Consider the following 21689-nt stretch of genomic DNA (forward strand, 5'->3'; position numbering starts at 1 on the left):
AGTTTAAAATTTGTAGATACTGACAGGCATATGTAGAATAGATAAACAAGATTATACTGTATAGCATAGGGAAACATATACAAGATCTTGTAGCTCACAGTGAAAAAATGCGACAATGAATATATGTATGTTCATGTATAACTGAAAAATTGTGCTCTACACTGGAAATTGACACAACATTGTAAACTGATTACAACTCAATAATAAAAAAAGAGACTTCAGAGATTACATTCTTTCTTGCATAAACATTGTTTATAGATGAGAAGATTGAGAGACTCAGTTGTTCAAGACCACACAGTTTCTTAGTACAGCTCTAGAACCAGTTCTCTTGACTATGGCTCACTGCCTCTTTACTTCATAAAGGATCTTGATCAATTAGCACACTTCCCCACTGTATTTCAAATGGTTTAGTTTGTAACAATGTTTTCTACATATTCTTTCAGAAACACATGTTTTCTATAGTTACCCTCAGGTTTATAAATGTTTTTTGAGTGATGTAGTAGAGCTCATAGGATCCTTAACATTGCTAAAATTCCCTAATAAAGATTATCCAGTATCTAGTGCAAAAACCCAGTTTCCCCTGTACACCATAGTCTTTGAATCAGAAAATGAAACCAGCCATTCCAGTAGAACACCACAGTTCCTAGGGTTAAAAATTTTGAGAGCCCTTGGTTTCGTTTGTATGCTTTAGTTAAAAGTTAATAAATAAATGTTTAGACATTTGTGTTTTAGTTTATTGTTTTTGTGTTATGTAACCTTATATGTTTGGTAATGTGCTATGGTATGATGCTTTGGGAAAGCATCTTAATTACATTTAAATCTAATACAGAATTTTGTAATGAGTTAACCAAGCCTTCCTTGTAGAAAATATGGCAAAAATTAGAAACTCCATCTACATTTCTAAGAAAGGTTTTAAATAATTGCCTATCTTTTTGTCATAGGGAGTCAGAAACACATTTTTCTTCTGACACAGATTTTGAAGACATTGAAGGAAAAAACCAAAAGCAAGGCAAAGGAAAAGTATGTACAGAATATGTGTTTTTATTTGGGTTAAGGTCATAAATACACATATATGAATAAACATAATTATATGTTTAATGTCTAACATATATTTAGCTATGTCTCAGATGTTGTCTTTTAAAAATGCTTTTTTTTTTCCTGGTTGGTGTGGTTTCTTTGACTTTTAGACCAAATATCTTTCATTATCTACTTATATTACTATAAAGTTGGAATTACTACATCATTGTTTCTAGTAGTTTATTTTATAAAGCATAGTATGCTAAGCAAAATATGGTATTCTGTTGACTTTATTTTTACTTACACATGACTCAATATAAAGCAAATCAGTAAATTTCTTATTCTAAAGCACCCTAAAAATGTAACCTACAAGCGTTTAAGTCTAGTGGGTTACTTTTGGCAAGTTTTACTCTTTATAAGTAATATCAAGGATAAAAACTAACAAAGTGAAGTTCTGAGTCAGTAGAATGCAAGTTTAGAGCATCAGTTGGGTAGCCTGAGGGGTGTGGATGACTTAGGGAACTGTTAAATCATTTTGCTGTTTTGGAAAATATGTTTCACTTTGTGCATATGTAAATACATTGTGCAAAAGATGATTTGTTTTTGTTCACCATTTTCTTTGCCAAAATGAAGTTTGGATTTATATTTTCTCACAGCACATTTTCTTTTAAAAAGTCTAAATAATGCAGAAATGTACAATGAACAAAGTAAAAATTTCCCATTTTAAACATTTAAACATTGTGATGAATGTACATATGTATGTATATACACACACCTATGTATAAATATGTCATAGAATTTTGTTTAAATGAAATCATACTATGTAAACGGTTTAATTTGCTTTTAAAACTTAACAGTATGTTGTCAGCAGCTTTCCTATCAGTGAATTTTTCCTGTCTGTAATTTTTAATGGTATCATAGCATCCCATTTTATGTATGGAACATAATTTATTTAACTAGTCTTTGGAATATCTTTTTAGAGTGTACATAATCCATGGGTTTCATAATTTCATATGCATTCTTAGTCCTTTAAAAAGTAGTAGTTTGAGAGAGAGTGAAAAGAGAAAGTGGGAAAGAATACAAATGTTAAATCATGACTATCCAAAGACAGCCATAATTCTAGTTGGTAGGATATGATTATTCATTAGAAAACCGGTTTTTGTTTGTTTGTTTTTTCTGCCACCATCTTGCAAAACAGAAACTACTTTAGACCTTGATTTGATTTGCAGGCTGAGATAAGACTTACAGTGGCATCTGAATAGAGTAGCCACTGCTTTGAGTCAGGTGTTAGGGGTCAGATCAAGGACTTATTATAATGGTAATATTTTGACCCTATACTATGTATGTTGGATGCACTGTGCTAAAATTTTACATGTTATCTAATTTAATAATTGAACAACCCTGTAGATTAGAAAACTTCCTTATTTTTATAGATAGGAAACTGAGGTCTAGAGAAGCTTAGTGGTTAAAGGATTTGAGCCCACATCTGTTAAAAGATGATGTTCTTAATCCACTATAGTATACTATCTAGTCTTCTTGTTTTCTGCTCTACAAGATTATACCCAGGTTAGCATGTTTACTTCTTGTACTTACCAATATTATCACTCCTTGCACATTGTTTTTTCTAGGACAGCGTATCCGTTGAGTCATTTTAATTGTACTAATTAGTTTTTCATACCAACAGGGAATATTGAGGCATATGATAGATAAATTGCAAATATATAGCTCCATGTTAATTAACATGAACATTTTATACTTTTCTAGTGTACTCTTTGTAGTTGATCTTTTCTTTCACCCTTATCTCTGAAATTCCTTTTACTGGGGATAAAAGCCTGGGGACAAAAGCTGTTCATTCTACAATTAGGAATTAATAACTTAGGTTCACAAAGACTGAATCTTATTAACAAAATAATGTAAATTAACAAGTAGTATCTCTCATTTGTTAGGAAGGGATTTGAAGTAGTTCTTAAGAGTAGAGTGGTTTTGGACTCTTGAAGGAGGAAGGACCCTTTATGGAACAAAGTATAGAAACATACAGACTGCCAGTGGAAATAAGTTTGCAGACCTGGCAGTAGATCACAGATCTGCAAACTATGGACTGTTTTTGTACTGCCCACAAACTAAGAATGGTTTTTACATTTTTAAAGTGTTGTAAGAATAAAGACTGTGGCAGAGACAGTTTGTGGCCTGCAGAGCCTAAAATATTTACTATCTGGTACTTTACAGAAAGTTTGTTGACTGTTGGCTCTAGATCATAGAAATGTATAGGTCTAAAAGAGACCTTCAAAATCATTGAATCTGTAAATATTTTAATATAATTCTAGCATTTTAGAGATGAATACTCTGAGTTAGGGAATAACTTGTTTTTTAGTAACAAGGTATAAGTGCTGTTGGAGATATTTTATAACTAAGGCAGGTAGGCAACCTTTTCACGATTTAAGAAGTCCCTATTCCCAATATCAGCAACTTTCTTATAAAGGGACTTCATTTCCGTAGTGTTCATTAATTGAATTTTTATGATAAACAAGTGTTGGAGGGAGGGCCCAGAACAAGAATGAGATTGATACACCTATTCATACTGTTTAGAATTCCTTTGTCAATGCACTGCAATGATTTATAAGGCTAACAGTAGACATCAAGTTAAAATATTGAATTATGAGTTACTTATTTCATAGAGTTTTATTATTCTTGTTGCCCACTCCAGCCTGCACCCTAGAGCAACAATCCTATGAAGTAGGCGCAGTTGTATTCTCACTTTACAAGTTAGGAAATCTCTCTGCAGCACAGTGTGATTAAGTAACTTGCCCAAGATCACTCAGCTAACAGGGATAGAAATTTAGACTCATACAGTCTGTCATTCTGCAGAGACTGTGCTCCTACCTGCAGTGTCACATGTGGTATATAGTAGTATAAATGAAAAAGGTGATACCACAAAGAAGCTGTCACCATATCATTTTATTATGACATATGTGTATGGTACTCCCCTTTAGGTCAGGTTTTAAGCATGTTATAATTATGAATCCTATCAGCTGCTTCTGCTGTATTTTATTTTTGAACTCTCAAGGATATAAGGATATAACTTAACCAACTTATATTTTTATGCAGACTTGTAAAAAAGGCAAAAAAGGCCCAGGAGAAAAGGGCAAAGGTGGAAATGGAGGAGGAAAACCTCCTTCTGGTCCAAACCGAATGAATGGTCATCACCAACAGAATGGAGTGGAAAACATGATGTTGTTTGAAGTTGTTAAAATGGGCAAGAGTGCTATGCAGGTAATATTTATTGTGTTCTTCCCAGTTCATTTGTACATATTGAACTTCAGTGATTTCTGTAAAATACATCTCTGATTTTTCTAATTGTGTTTTAAAAATTTCTAACACTGCTTATTAGAAAAAAGCAACAAACTAGTCAGAAAACTAGGGATTTGTCTATTCAGGTGTAAGACCTTTAATCTGTGTCTCGTCATTTTCTGCTGCATTATTTTCTTTCAATGGCACATAATAAAAAATTATTTGGTCAAAAAATATGCTGATGTGAACCCTGACTATGAGGTTTCAGTTTCCCCTGAATTTATGTAGTGGCTATTAAAATATGAAGTCCTTTGCCCGTACAGAATTCTTGGTTGAGTGACCTAATAAAATCACTATCCACTTCAGTGAACTGAATTATTTTGATCACAGTTGTATTTTACAAATTTTATTACTTGTGCTGCTTCTTAGCAGAAGAGTAAAAAGGAGTCATATCCTTGTCAAATCATCTTAAATTTTGCTTCTTCATAATTTTATGACAATAAAAGCATTCAGGCTTTACACTGGAGGCTAAACCCATATATGGTTTTAAATATTGAATAAATACTAAAAGAATATACATGCCTAGTGAAATTGTTTAATTTATAAAAGCAATAAGGAATTTTTTTTTTCCTTCATGGAATTACCTTTAATCAACAAAAGGTACACATGGATGGTTTAGGGAGGGCTAGCCATTAAGCTTTTTGTTTTTAATGAATAACTGAAATGTAAATCTTATTTATAAACACTGAGTTATCTAAATATGTGTAATTTTATAAATACATTTTAAAATATCAATTTAAACTAATGAACATTTTTACACGTAAAATGAAAAAGAATTGTTGGCTTTTGAAGTATCAATTGCACAGTGCAACGTATTTTCTTAAATTCAAATTCACCTTTTATGCATATATGGTTTATGTTCACATAGTTGTGATTTTTAGGATGTAGATTTTATTTCTTGTTTAATGTTTTAAATGATTATTTTGTGTACATATTTGAAAAATAATTTCTTGTTACTGGGCCATGGTTTATTTAGTCATTCCCTAATTTAAAAAATTATCCTTTTTGTAGTTCCCATTTTGGGTTAGTTTTATTGAAGGGATAAATTTTCTGTCACATCATATACCATTTTATCACCTTCCTTTTTATATTTATAGTATACTTCTCTAATATTTTGTTCTAGGTGGCTAAATGCGTTAATCTTTTTTCTGATATCTTTTGTTTTTTGTTAACATCAGAAACCTCAACTTATATCCACAGCTAATTAGGCTATTCTATTTTTGTCGAGTCTGGTGTTTTTTTTTTTTTTAACTTTTTGGCATATCCGAAATTTTAATAGAAATTGTGAGGGCTTAGCTTCGTATTTCTTTTTGTTAATGATATCTCAGTGTTTAAAGAATAAACGTTTTCCTTTTTTTCTGTTGCTTATGGTTTGTCATATGTTAAGATTGTACCTCTGTGCCATTTTTGTTTCTAAATGTGCTTTTCCCCTTAAAAGCAGAATGTCCACAGTATATCTCCATTGATTTCCTTGAATCATTTTTCCACCTCCAGTTTGTTTTGTGTACTCCCACTTGTGTTATCTTTCTAATACCAATTTTGATCAAGGAAGTCTTCTGTTTACAAACTTCCAAGAGTTCTTCCTTATCTAAAAGTTCCAGCCCCAACTTCCTTTTGGAATACTTGCTGTTTTATAGCCACAGTATGTTCTCTGCCCCCAGAGCATTCTATTTGCTTTTCTTACTGCATGGAATATTGTTATTTTCCTCCCTTCCATATCATACAGGATTGACTAAATCAAATGTCACTCTTTTTTTGAGAAGCATTCTTGGACTCTGTCTCCTTCTCCCCATGAATGTTTTTCTTACTCTTCTCTTTCCAATGTAGCACTTAGTATATTGTATTTTAGTTATGCACATGTCTATATTTGCTTCTAGATTAGTCATTCCTTAACCAAAGACTATGTGTTACTTTTTTGTATTCCCAGGATATACTTATTTCAGTAATTATAAGGGAGAGTGAATAAGTACAAGACTGGCTGTTGGTTTTAAAATACTTCTTAAATTTTAAGAAAGGACAAACCATGCATGTGTCCCTAGTTCTATTAGACGATAGATGTTGAATTTTGTTGAATGAGTTCTTAGTATACTATATGATTAAAAATTTTAAATATATTTCAATGTGATAGCTTGTTTTATTTTTACTCTTTGTGTTTAATATGTATTTATTACAGCAGCCATATATAAACTCTAGTATAAGCTCTACTTGATCTTCATGAATAACTTTTAAATGTGATATGGTGATCTTTTTTGTGAGATTTCATTAAATTTTTTTTATATCTTTATTGACGAGAATAGCCATTCTAGTTATTTATTGCTGCATAACAAACCACCCCAAACTTAGTGATGTAAAAGAACAACCACTTTATTATGCTTAGTGATTCTGTGGATCTAGAATTCAGACAGAACTTAAATAGATTTGTCTCTTCTGTGCTGCTTATCCTTGATGGCTGGGGTTTTAGCTGAGATAGCTTGAAAGCCTGGAGGTCACAAAAACAGGGACTATAGTCATCTGCAGTCTTCTTTATTTATGTTTGGTGCCTAGTTAGGAGTGACTTGAAGGCTGGGCTCAGCTGTAACTATAACCTAGAGTACCTACAAATGGCCCTTCCATGTGGCATTGTTTTCTTTTAGTATGGATTCTGGGTTTGGAGTGAGTGTCCTGTGAGGAAGTATTTAGATCCCTAATGCTGTAAGAACCCAATACAGAAATTGAGTAGCCTCCTATGACCTAATCTTGGAAGCATTATTTCCGCCGTACTCTGTTCTAGAGAAGGGGGCATAGACCCCACTTCTTTTTGGGGAACAATGTCAAACAACTAGGGGTGATGTTTTAAAACTTTCATAGTCCCTTAATATATTCTCTTGATACTTATTGCCTGTATCATATTTGGGAATCATCTTAAACACATTTCTTTCATAAATTGAGTTGATTAACATATACAAGCTGCTGTAAAATTTAGAAAAGGACTGAAATCTAGAAATTAAGCAAAATTTTAGAATATGTCCAGTTTCTCTGAGCCAGGTAATTCTTAGATAATATTTCCTTTTTCTTTTCTTTTTGTGTAATCATATTATCTTTCTTGTACAACAAATTGTACATATTTTATTCATTCAGTTCATACCCAGATTCCATATTTATTGGTATATAACTTAATATATTTTCCCCTCATAACTTTTCATTTTTTATATTAGCTGTTATTTATTATCCTAATTAAAAATTTTTTAAATTGTTTTTTCTGTTGTGATTTCTTCCATCCACAAAGGAATCCAGTACTGCTTAAATTTTTTAGTTCTGTTATTTAAAAAAAAATTGCTACATTGAGATATACATCACAAACCATTAAATTCACCCTTTTAAAGTGTAAATTCAGTGGTTTTTAGTACATTCATAGAGTTGTACAACCATTACCACAATCTAATTTTAGAATTTTTTTTTAAAACCCGGAAAGAAACCTTGTGCCCATTAGCAGTTAGTTTCTCCTCACCTGCCCCCAGGTTTAAGTGACCATGAATCTATTTTCTATAAATTTGCCTATTCTGGACATTCCAAATGAAGGGAATCATACAATATATGGTCCTTTTTGAATGGTTTCTTTGACTTAGCATAATGTTTTAAAGGTTCATCCATGTTGTGGCATGTATTATAACTTCGTTTTTATTGCCAAATAATATTCCATTGTATGGGTTATACCATATGTATATATTTTTTAATCCATTCATCCCTTGACATACCTATGGTTTGTCTCCACATTTTGGATATTGTGAATAATTCTGTTATGAGTATTATTATACAAGTTTTTGGACATACGTTTTCATTTCTCTTGGGTAGTATATACCTAGGAGTTGAGTTGCAGTGTCAATTGGCAACTCTTTAACCTTTTGAGGAGCTGCCAAACTAGTTTTTCAAAGTGGCAGCACCATTTTACATTTTCACTAGCAGTGTTTTAGCATCCCATTTCTCCAAATCCTTGCCAACATTTGTTATTGTATGTATTTTTAAATTATTGCCATCCTAGTGGCTATGAAGTGGTATCTTACTGTGGTTTTGATCTCCATTTCATTCATAACAAGTTACATTGAGCATCTTTGCATGTGCTAATGGCCATTTGTTATATCTTTTATATAGAACTGTCTATTCATATCCTTTGCCTATATTTTTAATTGAGTTATTTGACTTTTTAAAATTATTAAGTGTATTTCTTTATATTTTCTGGGCACAAATCCTGTATCAGACACAGGATTTGCAAACATTTTCTCCCATTCTGTGGGATATCTTTTCACTTCCTTGATGGAGTCCTTTGAATAACAAAAAGTTTTAATTTTGAGTAAGTCAAATTTATTTTTTCCTTTTGTCTCTTGTGCTTTTTGATCTAATACTGAAGGTTTTGCCTAATGTGAGGTTATGCAAATTTACATCTGTGTTTTATTGTTTTAGTTCTTACATTTAGGTCTTTGATCCACTTTCAGTTAAGTATCGTGTACAGTGTGAGATAGGGTCCAACCTCATTCTTTTACATACAGATATCTAGTTGTTCCAGAACCATTTGTTGAGAAGACTAGTCTTTCTTTATTGAATTGTGTTGGCATCCTTGTCAAAAATCAAATGACCATCAATCTAAGGATTTATTTCTGGACTCTGAATTTTATTCATTAATCTGCATATCTGCCCTTATGTCAGTACTGTACTGTCTTGATTACTGTTGCTTTGTAGTAAGTTTATAATTCATGAAGTGTTGAGTCTTCTGATTATGTTCTTTTTTCAAGATTATTTTGACTCTTCTGGATCTCTTGCATTACTATAAGAACTTCAGAATCAGCTTTCCAATTTCTGCTAAGAAGCTACCTGGGAGTTTGACAGGGATTGCACTGAGTCTATAGATCAGTTTGGGAGGGTATTGTCATCTAACAATATCAAGTCTCCAGATCCATGAACTGTCTTACTTTCTTCTGATGTCTATTTAGCCTTCAATTTGCCTTTCTTATTAATATGGGACTATTAATTAGTGCTCACTATTGGAAAAAGGTGTTATTTTATTCTGCATTTCCTCAGGCATTCACTTTTTAAAATTAAAAAAAAGTTTCATTCCATTGCAGTGTTAATATTTTAAATATTATTTAGTACAATATTTTGCTAAAAATATTTAGTACATTATTTAGTCAAAAATATTTTAGTGTTTCCTAAGACATCTATGGTGTCACTAAGAAATAATAAATAATTTCAGTTTATAGAGTTGGATCCCATAGTTGTCAGATTCCTTTTAATGCAAAAAATGTAGAAGAAGATGGATCATCATTATGTTCTATCAGGTGATTAATTTACTGAATTTGATTCTATTTTATTGTTATATTTTAACTTTAAACTTCAGTATATAAATATGTATTTATTGAAGTAATGTGATACCACTTAATACTGAATCTTAATGACTTTAATCTGACTTAATTAATTCTTGGAACATAAGAAAAAGCTAATGGTTTTTTCCTCCTCTTCTCTACTGTAGTCGGTGGTAGATGATTGGATAGAGTCATACAAGCATGACCGAGATATAGCACTTCTTGACCTCATCAACTTTTTTATTCAGTGTTCAGGCTGTAAAGGTAAGATATAGTTATTTTGGAAGCAGAATGTTCTCAAATGATCTCTTCTTATTTCACCTAAAGATACATTAGCCATTTACATGGAAAATAATGCCAAGATACTGAATTGTTTGCATTATAACCAAAGAAAATGTATTTAAGGGAAAAAAAGAGCAAAGAACAACGTAAGAGAGAAAGTCTCTTGAAATAGTTGTTTTTATATGTGAAAGTTAACTAAAAACTTGGCAATTTATAATTGTTATGTTACTTTTATTAGATATATCTCCCACTTTCAGCATCTGGTTTTAGGAACAAAGAAATGGGTTAAGAAGGGAGGAAGAAGATAATGAAGAGATACAGGTTCAAGTGGCAGGGAAATGTAAAGTGTAGGGAATTAAAAAGTGCCATGAATAACAGTAAGTAAGTAAGTAAGTTAAGTAAGGATTGGTGAAATCTCCAGGTTTTTTTTTTTTTTCTAAAAGGAAAAAAACTCTGGAGTAGGGAGTGGGGTCTTATTTAAAATGTTTGTACTTTATTTAGAAAGGTTTTTAAGTAAAAGTAGAGAAAATATAAAATATAGAAATGTCTTCCCCGGAACAAAAGTTTAGCATACACATTTGGCAGGGGGACAAAATTGTGTAAATTGGAGAGTCATATATCCTGATCTGGATTAGTAGATAAGTCAGTCAAGATCATGGGCAGGTTCTGATCTATTCTGTATCTCCCCAGTACTTGTCCTATCCTTGAAATTCTAGAAGATAACATGAGCAAATAAATGTTACAGAGTTTTCCAGGGGTATTACATATTTTAATGAAAATGGCACCAAAGACATAGGCATTAGAAGTCAGGAAGAGGAAAGGTTGCTAAAAATAGATCTAAAAAACTAAGATGTTAAAAAATGACTGATTTAAGCAAATCTGAAAAAAGATTGCAAGAAGAAATTTACTAATGTCTACTCCTTTAATTCTATAAAATTTCTTCAAAAACCCTGTCATTGGAATTGGAAAACAAGTAACATTATAAGAACTGATGAATTTTATTTGAGGTTGATCACAACTTCCAGTGTAGCCTCCATGTTAAATGTTACATGTGTGAAGCCTGGTAGGCAAATTTATTAACTTCTTGAGTCTGTGGTCTTCATGATGCCTTTAATGTGGTCAGTTTTGAGAAATTTTTTAAAATGTCTTGAGAATTGCCTAGTTTACTTGACAGTTTTTGCTAAAGGTAGCTGTAAATCAGTATTACAAAATTCTACTGAATCTGCTCAGAGGAAGTGTTGTGATAATGACAGTGTAATGAACCAGAGTAATTCTTTAGTTAATGTTATTTTTATTTTGTCTATGTCCAGTCCATCTTTCTGGAGTAGAAGGGTACAGGTACCTGTTTTGTTGTGTGATGTAATCAAGGGCAATGCCCTTTCTCTTTAGATTCCTTGAAAATGGAAGGTTGATTGCAGAACAGCTGAATAGGTGCCAGAAATAATTTGATGAGTTGAAATTCTAATTTTTATCTTTAGCCTTCCCTGTTTTACTGTAGCTTGATCAGTTTTAGTTTCCTAATTGGGCTTCTGAATTGCAGTTTTAAAACAAAGCCATAATAAGAGCATTTTCCCTTTATCAGATATATTTCCTTTTCTGGCATCATTGTGTTTATAAGTCGGGAGCTGTCAACATTTTGGATATACCTTGTCACAAACCAGATTGTGAAGATTTTTTTTTTTTAAATTGAAGGTGTTGAATACTTAAATAGATTTCAACACTGCTATAATATTTATTTTAGAATCAGAGAAGCTACATACAGAGGAATTTACCAGGTAATCAAAAGTTAAGGTCATTAAGTACTTAGAAAACACACTCAATTATTTTGATAGAATTCTTTTATAAATGAGTTAGAAATATGTTTAAATAGATACAGTGTACTTTAACATTTTCCTGTGGATTTAGCATTGTTATTATGAATGTCAGTTATTTTACTGCAGTTATGCCTTCTGCAGCTATTGAGATGTGTGTAGAGGTGTTTGACCCTACACTGAATGGCTCCAGAACACCCTGGTGGGTGATTCTGTGGCGAGTATTGTTTCCTTCTTTCCTGGTGTGCTGTCACTGTGCGGTTTACCAGTTTTTAGCAGTCTCACTTCATTGTCCCCCACACTTTTAAGGCAATAGAATCTGACCTGATGTTCTGATGGCTCCTTCACGCCTGCCTCAGGAATGAGGCATGGAGTTTGTGACAGCTACTTTGTTTTCTGTTTATATTTGGATTTATGGCTGTTAGGTTTATGAGATGAGAGGAGGGGCTTTAGGAGTTTATCAAAATGGTATGCAGTAAGTTTGCTTTGAGATTTATTTATATATAAATGCTTATTTCATAGAGATTATTTCAGGGGTTGAGTTAGTTGTCCTTCTCTAGCATTGCCAAGTTTATAGTGTCTGGGTAGAAAGTATAGGAAGGTTCTGAAGATACATCCATGGCTCTAGATAAAAATTAAAACTCCTTTGAAAGGTTTTTGAGGATGTGCTTCTTTAGCCAGGGAAATGGTGCTTTCTTCCAAATTTGCTAATATTTTAAACAATCATTTGGTCCTTAAATGTTGTGGTAAGTAAGGGCTCTTCAACAGTACCAGTAGAAGTTGATCTCACCTGGGGCTGGGCAGCATGATGTAGACAAATAATCTCAAATTATTTAACATCTCTTTGCCCTAGCATAAATTTCCTCATCTATAAAGCCAGGATTATAGTACCTGCTAAATAGGCTTGTTACCAGGGCTGAAGTGGCTGGTGCATAGGAGGCTCAATGGATGTTAGTTCCTGTTCTACTCTTGCTGGCTTTGTTACACTACTAGAAAGTCTTAAATTGCACGCTCACAGAGAAGGAGCTCGGTTCTTTTTTTCAAATTTGGAGTTGGAGGGAGAGACTATGATGTTCTATTGTTAAATTTACACACACAGACATACACACATGTGCATGCATATACAAAATATAACTTGGTCAATTGAAATGTATCTATTAATTATTTCTAATTTTTATAATAAATCTCGTATTCCTGTACCAAGACATTCTTCTTTTAGGTGTTACTGTATTTATGATACTCAGTGATAAAACTGGCAAGGAATAAACAATCTAGCATTAGAAATGTGGTTTAGAAAATTCAGTTTTTACATTTTTTTTTAAAATCTGACACCCCATAAGTGTGCATCTTCTTCCTGAATTGTCTCTTACTCATATAACTTTCTCCTAGAAATCCCCTTCCTGATATTTGACCTGGCTAACTTTTACTGATTCCTGTAATGTGCATCATTCTCTCCCATCCTCCTTTAAAACTCTGAATGTCCTTATCAGATTCCTTCTCTGTGAAGGAATGCAGATCTTACGTAAATCTTTTTTCTTTTTTTGGTCTGAGTTATAGCCTTTCTTGGCTTTTCCATTCATTAGGACATTATGTACTACCTTCAATACTTTATTTTTCCCTTGTCCCCCTCACCCTCATTATTCTTTGTTTAAACTTCCAACTAGATTACAGGTTTCTGGATGGGCAGGAACTACAACTTACTACTTACAATTATTTGAAATCCTTTTAGGGGATGATGGGATATAGTTACCTTACATATAATTGTGCTAAATAAGGAAACCTGGCTGAAGTGAACTCTACCTTGTTACTCTTTCCCTTAGTATCTTCAGGTTCATTCTCAAGGTTTTAAATGTTACCCTGGATGCTGCCTCGTGCTTGATGACATATGCCTTATATTAAAGGGTCTAAGCCAGTGTACATATTCTAAGCATAAGTAAAGTAAGCCAGATAGAAATGGCTAAGGCTGATTGTGCTAGGCAAAAAGATATGTCAGAAGTGTGGGGCTGTTTTCTTGTGTATGAGAATGGCATTTGTACTTTATTTATATAGAGTTAGAGTATCATGGTAAAGATCATGTGATAAAGAAGTACCCCTTATTGTGTGATTGTAGACATTTTAGTGTTTGAGACTGACTTGCAAGTTCTCCATTTTTTCATTTTACCATGTATTAACATCTTATACTTGCATATTTCAGGTGTTGTCACAGCAGAAATGTTTAGACATATGCAGAACTCTGAAATAATTCGAAAAATGACTGAAGAGTTTGATGAGGTAAGTTATTACCCTAAGTGTTGTGATAATTTTATGCCTGTTGATCTTGATTTAGTCTTCAAAGTATTAAATTCTGAATATTAGTGTTGTGGATAAGAGCTTTGGCATTAGAAATTCAACCAAATGATGGCTATGTGATCTTGGGTAAGTTGTCATCTTACATCAGTTTTATCATCTGTAAAATGGAGCTAGAAATACTTACAAGGCTGTTACGAAGATTGAATTCAGTAATGTTTGAAAAATTCCTTAGCATTTTACAGTGCCTGGTACATAGTAAATGGTAGCTATTATTATTTGTCAAAAATTATAATTTCAAGGAAGAATAAAATTAAGAGTCTATGAACATACCTTAGGATGTTGTAAAAGATTCAGTAAATATTTGGGGAACAGGTAGAAGCTTAGGCAAAGGAATGTGTATATATATTTATTTTATATATTTTACTGTTGAAAATCTTTATGTTTCAAATATGAGTAATAGGAAAAATACAAATACATAATAAATAGTAGCTTAGACTTGAGTTGATCCTTTATCACTTTGAAGTGGTGTCTTTGAAGTATTATTACCAATAAAGACATATTTAGATTTACTATAATACAAGCTCCTTCAGAGCAGGAATTTTTGCTTGTTTTGTTCACAGCTGTATTCCAGCACCAGTAGGGTAGAAAGCCTTGTCTCATTGGAGTTTGTTTGATCATTTTTTTCTGCTTACTTGGATGAAGGAACTATCATTCTAAAAGATAGACAAGAGTTGTTAAAATGGCTTTGATGATCACTAAGTGCTATTAATCAGTCTCTAAGTAGTTGAGAGGTAATTATGAGAAGTGGTATTATTTTAACCTTCTGATATTAAATGTTTTAGTGAGAACTTTCTTACTAAAAGGAAACAGCTATTTTAGATAAGAGTCCTGAAATAAGATTTGAAAATTGCAGCAAATCAAGTTGCTAACAACAATTAAGATGATACCTTTCAGTATAGTCACTAAATGAGCTAGTCAGGTTTTCTTCCACGTTTTCTTTTTGTGGAGTATTAGGACCTTATTCTCAGATGAGACATAGTTCAACTTATGTATGACATGACTTAAAATTCTTTTAAAAATTGCTCTAATAAAATTTAATTGTTAAAGAATTTACTAAACCATACTGATAAAATGACCTTAAATTTCTAGGACATTCTTGTCAGAAACTCATACTTTTAGAGGTTCTGTGTGATGTTGATCTCTGCTTTTATTTTTAAGACTTGTTTTTAATAATTTATGGAGAATTTCAGTGTATCCTCACTGGTGAATACCCCATCTTTATATATAGGAACACTTGAGTACTAGTCTTTCCAGGCCATACTGGCTACATTTTCATTTTTTAAAAAATTATCCCATTGTTTATGTCTACTGACTGTTTAATGTCTTGAAGCTAATGAAAACATACATTGTAGTCCTTCAATTATTTATAAGTCATAGATCAATCCCTTAGGCTGGCTGAGAATATCATTTCATCATTTTGAATTCATTAAAAAATACAACTTCGGTTTGATTTTGGTTTGCTTTTATTTTAAAGAAATTTAGTAAGTTTGTATCTGCTTATCAGAATAATGTTTTGCTTTGATGGGAAAGGCTTCTTATTTTTAACCTCTGAGTAATTGGTATGTATTTTCATTGGTTAGAGTGAATTCATTATATCCATTTTGATCTTAAATAAAAGAGCAGAGGTGCTCAAAGGTACCTCTACTTTTACATATTATTCTCTTACCTACTTTGAGGATTTATTGTAGAAGAAAGATGAGATAAAGGAGTCTTTTCAACTTCTGCCTAAGGTATTTCAAAAACAAGTAAAATTTTATTAAGTCCTGCATTTTTAAATGAAATTACTGTTTAAAATTTCTATTTTAGGATAGTGGAGACTATCCGCTTACCATGGCTGGTCCTCAGTGGAAGAAGTTCAAATCCAGTTTCTGTGAATTCATTGGTGTATTAGTACGGCAGTGTCAATATAGTATCATATATGATGAGTACATGATGGATACGGTCATTTCACTTCTTACAGGATTGTCTGACTCACAAGTCAGAGCATTTCGACATACAAGCACCCTGGCAGGTCAGTATTTAGGATATATTTTCTGTGCATTTTGGTTAGAGATGAAAATGATTTTCATAAAAAGAAATAATGGTGACATAAATTAATTTTATTTATAAAGTAACCCCTAAGAGGGCACTCTCCTCTCTTCTCCAACCCCCATAAATTACTGGGAATGGGGTGGTATCTTTAGTTTTGGTTCTTTTCAGGCATACTGTACTTAATTTTCTTATGTTAAACCTACTTGATGACTGCCACAGAAAGAGAAGAGGTAGATAGGAATGTTTTGGGTTCTTGAAATATGTTTTATCAAGGAGGATATTGACAGCAAATTTAAGCAGACTGTTATTTTGGATATGCAGTTCTAAATGACCTTTATGCACGGTCTCTGTTATACATGGTCCCTACTGGTATGATGGTCCCTACAGGATGATGCTTATTTAACCACACACAAAAAGTTGATATTTTTTTTTAATGTTTCTGAGTAACTTTAGGCTGAGGCAAATTATTTGATGTTTAAATTTTAATGAAATGATTTACAGTTTTAAGACTCACATGATTAATTTTAGAACAGTGGTTTTCGGTGTTGATACTGATAAAATCTGGTTTCTCTTTTGTGCTGAAGGTAAAATTGTTGATATGCTGCTATTTGAATATGTGCTTTTTGAGTTTGAATAAATCATCTAGGCATTAATTGTACTAATAGTATTCTAAGCTTTAATAATAGAATATTTTGATTTCTATAAAAGTTTTCAATTTTTTAAGTGTGGGGATATTTTTTCCTTTATTTTCCCAAAAGAATTAAAGCTGTTATTAAAGATGTACTTCTGCTAAGCCCTCCATTTAAAAATAATAAAATGCAGATAGTCTGTAGATTTTGATTTTAGATTTGAGGTCACAAAATATGAATGTGGTCTTACTCTATGAGCTTAGGTAGTTTTAATGTTAAGAACTTGAATGGTTAAAGTAAATTAAAACAAGTATGATGGCCTAAGGTGAATAATTTTAGATCAGGATGACAAACTGGTTGGCTTAAGGTTTGTGGAATAGCTCAGAGCAGAAGATTGGGAATCTCTTTTAAAGAGAGCCAATAGCCACAAATTAAGGTTTAGTTTTGTGTTACTTTATTATGTAGTGAACCAGGTCTAAGAAGTAGTCTGGACAAAGCTAAAGAAAGCATCAAATGGTCAGATTTTTCAATTAATAAGTTCTAAGGCACAGGCAATAAATCTTGTTTCAGGAGCAAGAGTTCAATAACAGAAGGTGCAGATCTGGAGGAACTCTGATAAAAAGCACTTTATTGAGTGATATTTTATTCTTTGTACTTTTGACTTTTTATCTAGATCTGTCGTTCATAATCTCACCATTGTCTTTATGATGATACGTAATAGAATAAAAGTAAAGGAAATCAAATACTGATAAAACTCTCCAACATTTCTACATGCTGTAGTTTGATAAAAAGCATTTAAGTTCCCTCTCCGTTTGGTTGGTGGATAGCTAAGTGACTGCTGTATGAATCAGAATTTATTTAGAAGATGAATCATAATCTCTGAAAAAGATCATTGTAGGGGACATTGTAGACTAGTGGGATTTGAGAATAGTCTAGAGTCAAATTACTTTGTTTTAAGTCTTAGTTTAACTACGTATATGAACTGTGTAATTTGAGGCAAATTTCTTAATCTCCCTGAGCTTCAGGTTCTTCATGAATGAAATGAGGATAACACTAATTTTGAGGCTGTTGTAAGGATTAGGAGGTAATCTGTGAAAAGTACTTAACATATGTAACTGACTGACATATAGTAAGTGTTCAGACATGTTGTTGTCATTTGTAGCAGCCGTATTTTTCTTTTCCGTTAGAATCAGAACAGGCCATCTTGTTTTTAATTTCTCTTAATTTGATCTTAAATTATAAATTTTTGCATCTGTGAGACTAATTTCAACATTTTCCATTTAAAAATAGCTATGAAGTTGATGACAGCTTTGGTGAATGTGGCACTAAATCTTAGCATTAATATGGATAATACACAAAGACAGTATGAGGCAGAACGGAATAAAATGATTGGAAAACGAGCCAATGAGAGGTTAGAACTCCTCCTACAAAAGCGGAAAGAGGTAAACTTCTGCACTGAGTATTTGAGCAATTAATCTGTGAGCTACTTGGTCACCATTAATTATGACATAACTTTGTTAGTTCATCAGATAAAATTTTTTGAAACATTTACAATTAAATAACATGTTTCAAGTTGTTTATATGTCTATCTTATTTTTGTTTACTATCCATGCCAACAATACCTTTTGTGTATATTTTCTTTCTGTGTTAACTAGGATTAAAAGTTCAAGGCTTAAAGTATGGAGTCCTGGACCAGTCTGAAAAGTTGTTTTATGCTTTAGTGTTACTCATCTCTACTGTGAAAATATCTCTCCTAACTTTCTCCCTTGGCTTATTGTCAGCATGAAATGAGGTTTCACTTATGTAAAATCACTTTGAAAAATATTTCATAAGCTGTTTATGGTGTCATAATCTGTATTTTTGTTTCTGTTTTGTTTTTTGTTAGAATAGGCACTTGGTTAACATTAATGACTGACCACCCAATTCAACTTTGAATAAGGAAAATATTTTTTGAGTTTTATGCTAAATAATAATAATAATTAAATAATTAAATGTGTTTTTGCTTTAAATTCTTCCTTCATTTGTGATACAGTATTTTGCTATCTGATGTTGGGGTTGTTTATTTTTATTTCTAATAAGCAAATTCTGTTTTAAAAATATTAGTAATGCAGTTGAGTTAAAATATCTGCTGTGTTATTCCATGAGTTACTTACTTGATTTTGACATTTTTTGGGAGGGGTTGTGGTAACTTTAAATTGATTATTTCTGAGATATCCAATAGCTTTTAAAAATGCCTCTGCTCAAGAAAAGCCAAAAAAATCTTAACCATATTTTCTCCATGCCTAAATTCCTCATCTTTTTCGTATATAGCTGACCCTTGAACAACACAGGTTTGAACTGTGAAGATCCACTTACACATGGATTTTTTTCAGTAGTAAATACTACAGTACTTGCATGATCCATGGTTGATTGAATCTTTGGTTGAGGAACCATGGATACAGAGGAACTGTGTATATGGAGGGCTGACTATAAGTTATATTTGGATTTTCAACTTTGCAGAAGGTTGGCACCCCTAGCCCCCATGTTGTTCAAGGGTCACCTTTAGTTGGAAATGAAGAATTGACCTTTTTGCCCCTTAATTCAGTTAATAGATTTCATCAGATGATTTATTAGCTGAACATAATGCATGTCTTAGCCCTTGGAATTATGGCCTAATTCTTGGACATAAATTTAAGATTGTGAACATATAACGAGTGGATATAGGTAAGAGGGTTTTGAGATTAAAATTCTTGTACAGATATAATATATGACAACTTCTAGGTTAGGGTTGAGGTTTTATACACATTGGAAGGCCACCTATGCCTTTGACCTGACTGTGCTAATGAATACAAGTATGTGCCTTTGTTAGAATTATTGGAAATGCAAGATTATATTCATGAAAAGGAAAAAAAATTATACAGAAACACTGAATATAATCTAAAAGCTAATTGATACTTAGATTGTGAAAGATTTTTCTTGTAACTTTTAAGTTCTGAAACAGTTACTCTTAACTCTCAAGCTCTGAATTGAAAATATATGGGAGTAGATGTCAACTTAGATTTGAAATGTTTACTTGATTACTTGAAGTGAGTCTTGTTTCCCTCAAAAATATTTAGCAGGGAAACAGATTTCTTACCAAGTTATTTTACTCAAATTCCTTTTCTTGGAGCAGGCACTAGTTAACATGACTTATTTTTCAGATGATAATGACCAAGATAATGAAATTGTTACTTTTTTGACATGAACATATATGTTGTATAATAGATACGTATGGTAATAAAGTACTTAACAGGTTTCTTTACGTATATTTATACAGTAAAAATATGAGAGCATATGAGAATATTAATTACCAGGTAAACATTAAAAGTCAACTACATATATTCCAGGTATCAAGGGACTTCAGCTACCTGATATACAACAGCTATTAATTTTTCCATGAGGATACTTTTGTCTAGTGGAATTAAAAGTTAGATGTAACCACCACAACACTGGAGAAACCTGCGTTTTTGCTTGTAATGATTTTTAGATGTTCTTTTGGTTGTCTTCCATTACAATTAAAAATAAATGATGTGTTCTTTTTAGCTTCAAGAAAATCAAGATGAAATAGAAAATATGATGAATGCAATATTTAAGGGAGTGTTTGTACATAGATACCGGTAAGTCAGGACAGTTTTTTCTGTGTAATTCTTACTCTCTTCGAGTTTGGATATGTACTGGTTTAGCAGTATAAATTTAGTGGAAACAGTGTTAGAGTAAGATCAGTGTTCTCTTCCACAGATTGAGACACTCGAGGCAAGTTACTTAACTGCTCTCAACTTTGTTTCCTTTCTGAAAAATGGCATAATGTTGTACTTGACTTATAGATGCCCAGCAGATGGAAGCTACTGCTATTATTAGGAGTCAGGGTACAGAATACTTAAATGCTTTTGGATGTACTGTGTTAACAAGAGGCTCTGTATTCTGATTCTTAGCTCTTCTCTTCCATTGAATATCAATGGGGAAATCTGGATAGGTTTAAGTGAGATGTTTCCTTTATTTTGAATGAGCAGAGGAAAGAAATAGGTAATCTTACCACCATTTCTGCTGTAAGCTGTTCTTTAAATGTTGGTGGCATTTTTATTCAACTTCTCTGTCATTTCCTCAACTTGGCAGTTACTGAATCCAGTTAATACTTCCTTTGTAATATCCCTTTGTCCATTCTACTTTTTTATTTCTATTGTCACCATTACCTTAGTCTGTTCCCTCATCATTCTCATGCCTAGAGATTTTCGCAGTTGTCTTACAGTGTTCTTCTGTTGTATTATTCCTCTGCTCAGAAGCCTTGAATGATTCACCAGTACCTAGAGGATGAATTCAAAATAATTTAGTCTGACATTCAGATCCAGATTGAGCTTGGCCTCAATATTATGTGTAACTAATTCTCACCTGGAAAATTATGCTCTAACTAGACTAGTGTTCCCGCTGTCTTCTGAGCACACCATGCCCAGCAGGTGTGAGCAAAGGCTGGGGTATGGTATGGCATAAAAGGTGGCCGTCGGATTTTGTTTGTAGTTTTATTTAACTTTTAATATTTATATAGTGATAATTATGCTTTGACAACTGACTCTAAGCTCTTGGCATTCAGGGGCCATGCTTCAGTTCTACTGTTAAATCCATAGTAATACTTAAGATAGTGGTATATTCATAGTAGGTATGAAGTGTTTGGCATCACTTAAATAAACCACAAGTCCTCTGGTGTACTTGCACTAATATGCATAATTTTCCTTCCTATATGCAGCGATGCAATAGCTGAAATCCGAGCTATTTGCATTGAAGAAATTGGCATTTGGATGAAAATGTATAGTGATGCCTTTCTTAATGACAGTTATTTAAAATATGTTGGTTGGACTATGCATGATAAGGTAAGATAT

At 32.4% G+C, this 21689-nt stretch overlaps 1 protein-coding gene across 5 annotated transcripts in view; it reads left to right on the forward strand.

The window, feature by feature from the left end:
- STAG2 (STAG2 cohesin complex component) overlaps positions 1 to 21689 on the forward strand; it is a 107533-nt gene that overhangs the window by 43060 nt on the left and 42784 nt on the right. For all 5 annotated transcript variants that reach the window (XM_010963921.3, XM_045523313.2, XM_045523311.2 and 2 more), the window contains exons 3-10: positions 942 to 1020; positions 4123 to 4287; positions 9866 to 9962; positions 13986 to 14062; positions 15947 to 16151; positions 18091 to 18242; positions 20362 to 20435; positions 21557 to 21680. In XM_010963921.3, coding sequence (XP_010962223.1) covers positions 942 to 1020; positions 4123 to 4287; positions 9866 to 9962; positions 13986 to 14062; positions 15947 to 16151; positions 18091 to 18242; positions 20362 to 20435; positions 21557 to 21680 — 973 coding nt within the window. The remainder of the gene's footprint in view (positions 1 to 941; positions 1021 to 4122; positions 4288 to 9865; positions 9963 to 13985; positions 14063 to 15946; positions 16152 to 18090; positions 18243 to 20361; positions 20436 to 21556; positions 21681 to 21689) is intronic.

This window comes from Camelus bactrianus, chromosome X (genome assembly GCF_048773025.1).
Source record: "Camelus bactrianus isolate YW-2024 breed Bactrian camel chromosome X, ASM4877302v1, whole genome shotgun sequence".
Lineage (NCBI taxonomy): Eukaryota > Metazoa > Chordata > Mammalia > Artiodactyla > Camelidae > Camelus > Camelus bactrianus.